The sequence below is a fragment of the Ruditapes philippinarum genome, unplaced genomic scaffold (genome assembly GCF_026571515.1).
Source record: "Ruditapes philippinarum isolate M1 unplaced genomic scaffold, ASM2657151v2 ctg22526_1_1_1_1, whole genome shotgun sequence".
Taxonomy (NCBI): domain Eukaryota; kingdom Metazoa; phylum Mollusca; class Bivalvia; order Venerida; family Veneridae; genus Ruditapes; species Ruditapes philippinarum.
In genome coordinates, this window is record NW_026857577.1 from 1 (window position 1) to 10180 (window position 10180).

At 34.5% G+C, this 10180-nt stretch overlaps 1 protein-coding gene across 1 annotated transcript; it reads left to right on the forward strand.

Annotated features, from left to right (window-relative positions):
* Positions 1-4052: 4052 nt before the first annotated feature.
* Positions 4053-9790, forward strand: LOC132750217 (E3 ubiquitin-protein ligase RNF213-like; the record flags this gene model as incomplete). Its single annotated transcript, XM_060740160.1, is given in 6 exon segments — positions 4053-4061; positions 4306-4416; positions 6550-6603; positions 8071-8262; positions 9383-9485; positions 9756-9790. Coding segments are annotated over 6 exon segments (504 nt in total), but the record flags the coding sequence as incomplete, so codon positions are not given.
* Between the last annotated feature and the right edge of the window lie 390 nt (positions 9791-10180).

Sequence of the window (10180 nt, forward strand, 5' to 3'; positions counted from 1 at the left end):
TTGGAAATTTGATTGGCCCCTTTTAAGGCTCCTAAATATAAAAATAGAAATACCTTTAAACATCTATATCTAGAGAACTAATGCATGAATGATCATTAAACTTTGTCTGTAGCCTTCTTGGGTAATCTTTTATAAAAATTGCTCATATTGATTTGATTAGCCCCTTTTAGGGGTCTCTAGAGCTAAAAGTAGAAAATCCGCACAGTCTGATCAGGATCAATGCTGTTTGCTGTCAGTTTCTCTACTTGTAATAGGGTTTGTAAGCGAACAGTATAGATCCTGATCAGACTGCGCGGATACGCAGAGTTGTCTGGGTCCATGCTAGTCGCAAACGCATTATGTTGGTTTTACTACCATTATTGGATTAAAATTAAAGATAATGAATTTATTTATCAGGATATACCTGGTGAAGCACCTATGTAGATGTTATGGTATTGATGTGTATCAGTCAATTTGTCAAAATCCAGCACCATTCCTTAGATGGATCAGTATGAGAGACGCAAACAGAGATCAGGTAAATAATATTGTCTGATTTCTATGGTTTAAACATATTTATTTAAGCTCGATTGCGAAACAAGTTCATGCAACTTATATTAATCACTTTCGAGTCCGCTTCCTGGAACCAACCAGTACTGGTGTCATATGAAGAAACATAGACGTGACCCGAGTAGGGCTCGAACCCATGATCTCTAGGTTGAGTTGCAGACACCTTAACCACTAGACCACAGCTCCTATTTCTATATTCATGACGGGTTATTTTACAAAAATTAGGAAAAGGTGTTGAACTTTCATTTTGGGAAATCCAAGCATGAATATTTGTCAACCATCTTATATTGCAAAATCAAAATTTACATCACTCTTTTTAGATATATATTTAATTCTGAATCAAAGATTTTAAATATTCATTGTAAATTGAATTGAATGTATACTTTAGGATGCAGTGATAGGATCGGTGAATGTCCGTCGTCCGTCGTCCGTCCACACTTGCTTGTGAACACTCTAGCGGTCGCATTTTTGCCTCAATCATCATCAAACTTGGTCAGGATGCTTATCTAGTTAAAAGCTCGTATGAGTTCGAACATGGCTCATCTCGGATGAAAAACTAGGTCACAAGAGCTAACAAGAGGGCCATGATGGCCCTGAGGTCGCTCACCTGAATATAGGCCCCTGGAGCGGGGCCAGTTAAAACCCCAGGGCTTTTATTTGAACAAACTTGGTAGACACTCACTAGAAGATGTTTCATGCCAAATATCTAAGCTCTAGCTGTTTGGGTTTTCTAGAAGAAGATGTTTGAAGTTTTTTCTTTTGGTTGCCATGGCAACCAGAGTTCTGCATTGAATGGAATTCTTTGAACAACTTTGTTAAGGCTTCACACAAGGAACATCCCTGTGAAGTTTCATTATGATCTGCCTTATGGTTTCAGAGGAGATGTCTCAGGTGAGCTAAAAATAGAAAAACCTTATGAACACCCTAGAGGTCACATTTTTGACCTAATCATCATCAAACTTGGTCAGGATGTTTGTCTAGGTGATAGCTCGGATGAGTTTGAACATGGGTCATCTCGGATGAAAAAGTAGGTCACAGGAGCTATAAATAGAAAAACATTGTGAACACTCTAGTGGTCACATTTTTTAACCAATCATCATCAAACTTTGTCAGGATGCTTGATTAGATAATAGCTCGGATGAGTTCGAACATGGGTCATCTCGGATGAAAAAGTAGGTCACCGGAGCTAAAAATAGAAAAACCTTGTTAACACGCTAGCGGTCACATTTTTGCATCAATCATCATCAAACTTGGTCAAGATGCTTGTCTAAATGATAGCTCGGATGAGTTCGAACATGGGTCATCTCGGATGAAAAAGTAGGTCACCGGAGCTAAAAATAGAAAAACCTTGTTAACACTCTAGCGGTCACATTTTTGCATCAGTCATCATCAAACTTGGTCTAGATGTTTGTCTAGGTGATAGCTCGGATGAGTTTGAACATGGGTCATCTCGGATGAAAAAGTAGGTAACCGGAGCTAAAAATAGAAAAACCTTGTTAACACTCTATCGGTCACATTTTTGCATCAATCATCATCAAACTTGATCAAGATGCTTGTCTTGGTGATAGCTCGGATGAGTTTGAACATGGGTCATATCGGATGAAAAACTAGGTCACAGGAGCTAAAAATAGAAAAACCTTGTTAACACTCTAGTGGTCACAATTTTGACTCAATTGTCATCAAACTTGGTCAGGATACTTGTCTAGGTCATTGCTGGGAATACATCGAACATGGGACATCTCGGATGAAAAAGTAGGTCACCGGAGCTAAAAATAGAAAAACCTTGTTAACACTCTAGCGGTCACATTTTTGCATCAGTCATCATCAAACTTGGTCTAGATGTTTGTCTAGGTGATAGCTCGGATGAGTTTGAACATGGGTCATCTCGGATGAAAAAGTAGGTCACCGGAGCTAAAAATAGAAAAACCTTGTTAACACTCTATCGGTCACATTTTTGCATCAATCATCATCAAACTTGATCAAGATGCTTGTCTAGGTGATAGCTCGGATGAGTTCGAACATGGGTCATCTCGGATGAAAAACTAGGTCACAGGAGCTAAAAATAGAAAAACCTTGTTAACACTCTAGTGGTCACAATTTTGACTCAATTGTCATCAAACTTGGTCAGGATACTTGTCTAGGTCATTGCTGGGAATACATCGAACATGGGACATCTCGGATAAAAAACTAGGTCACAGGAGCTAAAAATAGAAAAATCTTGTAAACACTCTAGTGGCTACTGTTGTGATCCAAATATTCTGTTAATTGGCCTGAAAGTTTGTTTTGATGATTTCTAAGTCAAGATCGAACATGGGTCATCTTGGATGAAAAACTAGGTCACACCGCCCAAATATTGAAAAAACTTGTTAACATTCTAGTGGTCACATTTTCTACTCAATTATCATCAAACTTGGTCAGGACGCTTGTCTAGGTAATTGCTTGGATGAGTTCGAAATTGAATGTGAAACTAGGTCACCGGAGCTAAAAATAGAAAAATCTTGTTAACACTCTAGTTGCTACTGATTTTTGTTCCAAGTATCCTGGAAATTGGTCTGAAAGTTTGTTTTGATGATTTCTAGGTCAAGTTTGAATATGTGTCACCTTGGTAAAAAACTAGGTCGCACTGCTCAAATATGGATAATCCTTGTTAACACTGTAGTGGTCACATTTTTGACTCACCTGTCATGAGACTTGGTCAGAATGCTTGTCTATGTAATTGTTTGGATGAGTTTGATAATTCAGGTGAGCGATCTAGGGCCATCATGGCCTTCTTGTTTTTATCTCATACCAATGCCATTTTATGACAATGCAAATATGGTTTTGCATGGCTGTATGTGCATATAACTTGATGTGACGTCTTCTGTGTTACACAAACATAACGTAAAGACTTTTCAGAGGCTCGCACAATATAATTTTAGTCAACTTGTTCAATAAATTCGGTATTGACTTTGAGCTTACACTCATTCAATATCCTTCATGTATAAAAAGGTGGGTAAGCCCAGACAAATCTAAATGTACTGCAAATACTATTATATTAGTTTAAATTTGAAGATGTTATCCATAGCTTTTGGTTGATTATTGATGTATTTTTATTTTGTCTATAGGTTGTGGAAGTATCTGATAGATATATTGTATGTGGGGATTATTATACAAGGATCAGAGAGTCCATAACAAAAGTTATCCTTGGTGAAAATGTTCAGCATCTTTTTGAAACTGTTCAGGTACGATTTCCTGTATATAAATACATTTGTATAATTATATGTATCATCTTTATATTATGAAATGGAACTGTACAATTTGCCCTCGACAGAAAAATAGAAAAGTTTGCAGGTCAGCATTGGTAGGAGATGATGTGCATGCTTGAAATCATGGATTCTAGCACTTGTTTATTCAGAATTTGTTACAGTTTATTGCATAATATATATTTTTAAACATTTGTCTCTTGAATGTAACATAACTTGTATATTAATTCATGGTAGTTCTTGTGAAATATATGTTTGCTATTTATGATAGAGGTAAAATGTGTTATATATAGTGCTTTTTATTGTCCAAAATCCCACAGATCATTTGTTATCTTATCTACTTCTTGCAGACCACCAAATATTTCCCATCTTGCATAAGGACCTGCATAGCATCTATTAAGGTAGCATTGCTGATCACTTTAAACTCACATAAATCAAAAATAAAATCTTTATGGTAAGGTATTATAATAATGTAAGACTTTTCACATTATAATTGTTTGTTCCTGTTCTGTTCTAGGAGTTTCAAGCTGCAGGAGTTAGAGTAGAACCAATGTTACAGTTTGCTGTACATAGAGAAATTACAAGTTCATACCTGTACCCTCAACAACAGAGGAAACTAAAGGCACCGGTATGTACACTGAATGAAAATATCATGCTAAATGGAATTTTAAATAAGATATATATATCTGGTTATATTATATATATATGACTATCGATTCCCCCGATGGAAATTAAAGATCAATAGAAAGTGATATTAACCTGATAATAATATAGCTTAAAGCCCATTGCTAAATTTACCTGCCAATTGTTAAAGTATTAACAGTAAATAGTGTAGTAGCCAACTAGTCAAAAATGTGTGCAGAACCCATGCCGTGGATGTGCTGTAATTAAGTTGAAATAGAGAAAATAGGAATCCCTAAAGAAAGTCCACGATTACAAAAACTGAAAATGTTGCAGGCTGGGTCCAGTTAACCCTTTTCCCCATGAGCATATTGTGAAAAATGGCCGTTTTCACTGAAAAGCCTCCTGTTACAAGTTCAAACTGCTATGCAACTATAAAAATTGCTTCAATACTACTAGTAATCAAACTTGGCACAAATATTGACTGGACCATTGCCTTTGTAACGACATGCTCAGTATTAAATTTCCTGTTACCATGTCAACGAGGGGGCATCTCAAAATTGCAAAAAATCACTATTTTGCCTCGATTTTTTCCATCAAAATTTATTTCAAAGTACTGCAACTTCTCAATGGATTGAGATAGAGTCAAAGGCTTTTAAGCGTTGGTTACATGTTACATTATGATCGACCTGGGGTCATTTTTAGCCTCTCACAAGTCCAAAATTTTCTTGGCGATTAGGGGGACTCCGCCCCCCTTAAAACCCCGCTAACAGAAGGGGGCACATCCCCCTTCTGGCAACCCCCTGATGTATCTTTTGGATGGGGGGGGCGGCGCCGAAAAAGTGCTCATTTTTTTAGCAACATTTCACAAGCGAAAACATGTGTTTTGGGCCCAAATAGAGCATTTTTTCACTATTTGAGGCCTAAAAGGGGGGGGGGTCGAACGTGCGTTGTTTCGAGTATATATGAGGTAAAGGGTTAACACAAAATGATGAAAAACTTTAGAATCACCTAAAAACTTTTTTTTCCTTGTTAACATGTAGTCTTTCACCTAATTTTGGTGAAAAATTTTTGTTTTGTAACATTTACAATTTTTTTAGTTAACAAAAAATGATTAAAAACTTTAAAATCACCTAAAAACTAGTTTTTCCATGTTAACATGTGGCCTTTCACCTAATTTTGGTGAAAAATTGTTGTTTTGTAACATTTATAATTTTTTTAGTTAACCCTTTCCCCCCGATGAGCATATTGTGAAAAATGGCCGTTTTCACTGAAAAGCCTCCTGTGACAAGTTCAAACTGCTATGAAACTATGAAAAATGCTTCAATACTAATCAAACTTGGCACAAATGTTGACTGGACCATTGCCTTTGTAACGACATGCTCAGTCTTAAATTTCCTGTTACCATGGCAACGAGGGGACATCTCAAAAATGCCAAAAATCACTTTTTTGCCTCGATTTTTCCATCAAAATTTATTTCAAAGTGCTGCAACTTCTCAAGGGATTGAGATAGAGTCAAAGGCTTTTCAGCGTTGGTTACATGTTACATTATGATCGACCTGGGGTCATTTTTAGCCTCTCACAAGTCCAAAATTTTCTTGGCGATTAGGATGACTCCGCCCCCTTCAAACCCCGCTAACAGAAGGGGACACATCCCCCTTCTGGCAACCCCCTGATGTATCTTTTGGATTGGGGGCGGCGCCGAAAAAGTGCTCATTTTTTTTAGCAACATTTCTCAAGCGAAAACATGTGTTTGGGGCCCAAATAGAGCATTTTTTTCACTATTTGAGGCCTAAAAAGGGGGGGGGGTGGTCGAAAGTGCGTTGTTTCGCGTATATATGAGGTAAAGGGTTAAGCGAAGTCATATGTCTGATAATTTTGTGACAGCCCTATAAATTCAATTTGTTTTGGATGATTTTCTTCAAGCTAGGCTCAAATATTGACTTTATAACAGAAGGATAAGGGCCTACATAAACTCCTGTAACACAGACATGATAGAGGAATCCACTCTTATGGCAGCTGTTATTTAATAAAGATTGTGATATTGTTTTATTAAGTCAAATTATTGACAATTCTTCTTACTTGCTAGACCTGGCCTTCGAAATTAATCTAATTATATGAAATTATTTTTATTTTCCAGGTTATGGAAACATTGAATACGTTTGTGCAGGATTGTAATGGAGTGAAAAATAAGGTTGGTTATATTGATGTTTTTAATGTAAGCAGTTTTAATAACTTGACTAGTACCAGTGTACTTCTCCATACACTATGACCATGCTCTGTTTTGTTAATTGATATTTTTTGTTATCCAACAAACTATCTTGTGACACAAAATTTAAATTCGGACAAGCCGAAACAAATTAATGCATAGGGAATTACCTAGATCGTTTCCACTTCTCAAAAATGTAGGGTTATACAGGTTTAAGCTAGAATAAAAAGATATATACATTATATGTGTAACAAACTTCATACAAGACTTTTGATATTTTACATAATGTAAGTTTGAATATAGAAATCAACTCCAGTTTCAATTTAAAAATGTAATTATTTTATTTGAAAAATATACAACGTTTCGACTCAAAAGTCTTCATCAGGTATACTTTGTTGACAAGAAATGACGTCAACGTCATATGACGTCAAGGACAACGACGTCAAAATGTAATACATAATTTGGCGTATAAATGTAATATGTAAGATCTTAATAAAAGATACAAAACATATAAAATTAGAAAACCAGCATAAACTACATATTGAAATGAAATTAGTTTTAAGTCATATTAAGCAAAAAATAGAAAATACAATTTTTAATAATCTACAGAATTAATAAAGTATTTTGGAATTCATGCCATCAGGAATAATTGTACCTAGCTGATACTTCCATGAAGTTTCTTTTAATAATCTTTGCCAATTATTCTTTACTTTATCAATTGGCATGAATGAAAAATCTTTGATAGAATGTCCTTCAGAATTAAAATGTTCAGATACATTGGTAAACGTGTCAGAAAAGTGTTTAATATCAAATTTGTGACTATTCATTCTTTGACTACATTTTTGCTGAGTTTGACCAACATACTGTTTTTTACATTTTTTACAAGTTATAAGATAAATGACATCTGAAGATGTACATGAAAAATCACGTTTTATAGCAAATTCTTTAGGTATAGTAATACTTGAAAAATTATTAGATTCAACAATATTATTACAATGAGTACAACGAGGTCGACAGCATTTAGATACTGAACATACCATGAATTTGGCAATTAAATGAGTATGAACTAAATTGTCTTGTTAATTTCTTGGTCTCTTATAATTGTATATGTATAATTTACGTACACTTTCATTTGGAGAAAATTTCAATAAGCTCCAATATTGGTTAACTATTTTACCTATATTAGGTTAAGATGGATTATATGTACACACAAAGCGGGTAATATTTTCACGTTCTTCTGATTTGTCTTTTAATTTTAATGTATCCTCCCTCAATAAAGTTGATGCTATGGTACAAACAGACAAGCACTATGTAAGAGGAGTCTGATTTGACTTATTAATTTCTTTTAATATTAATCTTGCAAAGGTTATATATTATATTTGGATTGGATGCTGTAACTGAATTGCTTTTTTTTTTATGTGTTTCTAGATTGACAATGGTATTTTATTTCAGATCTTTATGCAGAAGCTTATAATGAACGAGCTTGTACCTAGACACCTTGTGACTGTTGAAGGGGAAGATTTACGCCTACAAGGAATACAGTGCCTTATAATTCACTATCAATCTGTTATGATGCATATAAAAGGGGACAGAACTCTGCTACAACCTTTACAATCTCTTATGATGAACCCGCAAGCATGTGTTGTAAGTTGTAATTTATTATTGAACTTTCTTATCATGTGCATGAATAATGATTTACTATAAACAGTGCAATCATGTGGGATGAGTAGCTCGTCTCTTGTGGAGAAATTGGCAATTACTGGTTAGTTATCCTGGATAATTGGTTAGGTGGATAGACAGCCAATACATGACAAAAATGTGTCAAAATTGGCATAAAAATCAAGTAATAGAATCAAAGGTCATCCAGTTATTTTACCCGAAGACTGATCAGATAATTCTTCAATTTTTATCAATATTGTACCCTTTTAAATAAGATTAGTTCAAGGACAGTCCCAGTCCCAAATGTCAATTTTAGTTTATCCCTTTCCTCAATTTGGGGGAGGGAATTATAGGAATGGCTGCTGCCTGTTTGTTCTAACAGTTTCGTGTCCACTCCATAATCTTTAAACTGCTGATTTTCTTTTTTAAATAACTTGGCTCAAGTGACACCATTATAGAATAATGTGCAGAGCGCAGTAGTTGGGTTGCTACCACAAGGTCAATGTCACACTTAAAGGTCAAGTGTTAAAAAGTCTACATTTTGTGTCCGCTGCATAACCTAAACCGCTGAAAAAAAATTGAAATAACTTGGCACAAGTGATCACCATTATGAGATGACATGCATAACACAATAATTGGGTTGCTACCCCTAAGGTCAAGGTCACAGTTAAAGGTCGAGTGTAAAAAAAGTCTACATTTTGATTTTGTGTCCGCTTCATAACATTTAAACTGCTGCAATGTTTTTGAAGAAAACTTGGCAGAAATTTATTTTTATGTTGTGACAGCCAAGTATATTTTGCATAATTATTAGGTTGAAAACAATGTTACTGAAACCAAGTTATTCTGTAAGCTGTTTTAGATATTTCATTGAAAGGATGTTGTAATGGTGAAAAAATGCATGACTTAATATTAGAAAAATAACATTCAGGTTTATTATTGGAGAAGTGCAGAACTACGGGGAAAAAACACTTGCTAGGATGAGCTTTACTAATTATTTTCCTCAACAAATTGTTCACTAAATAATATATCAGCAGGTGATTATTTACAGTTAACATTGATTGAGTTATAAAACCGTATCTTTACATGATATTCTTTCCTTTTGAAGAACATGTTCCTTCCAACCATGCCACAAGATGACCTGGAGGACATCAAAGAAGCTTTATTAGCTGCTCGTCAGGCCAACGCTGGTGAAAATCCCGTCTTCTACCGTGAGTTGAATACTCATTTCTTTTACATCTTTTCATTTCCACTAAAATCTTTCTCGTTTCTCGGAGAAAGTTGTTTGTTTCTCTTTACTTTTGTTTTTTCATAAGATAAAATAAAAGAAAATAACTACGTAAAAGAAAATAACTACGCTCCTTTTAAACAATAATACCTTAATAATGAGGGACATAGTTACAAGAAATGACAGCCTTATAAGGTTATAAGTAATTGTATAAATGGTGACAGTCTTATGAAATAGTATGTTTGATTTTCAGGTTGTCCAAATGGTCATTCATATGTAATTGGAAATGTAAGTTTAATTATTTATCATTATTTCCAAAAAATCATAAAAAGTAAATATTGAATGACTTAAGTTATTATTTCATTGGATTGTATGATAATTATTATCATTTGTATTTGTTGAAAATAAAATCAATGGTGTAACCTTACATAATATACCAGTGTTAAAAATGTTTCAAAGTTGCTTCAATTCTGTATGGATAACCTGTGTGTAAGCAGATGATTTTAAAAAAAAATTTTAACTTTTCATTTAAATTAATTTTTATAATTATTGAAAAAAGGGCTAGGCTGATGTATGGTTGTATTTAATTAGACATGGTCCTTGAACAGAGATTCAGTACTTAATGAAATACTATATCCTGATAACATAAACCTGTTTTGACATTTTACATACTTTTTT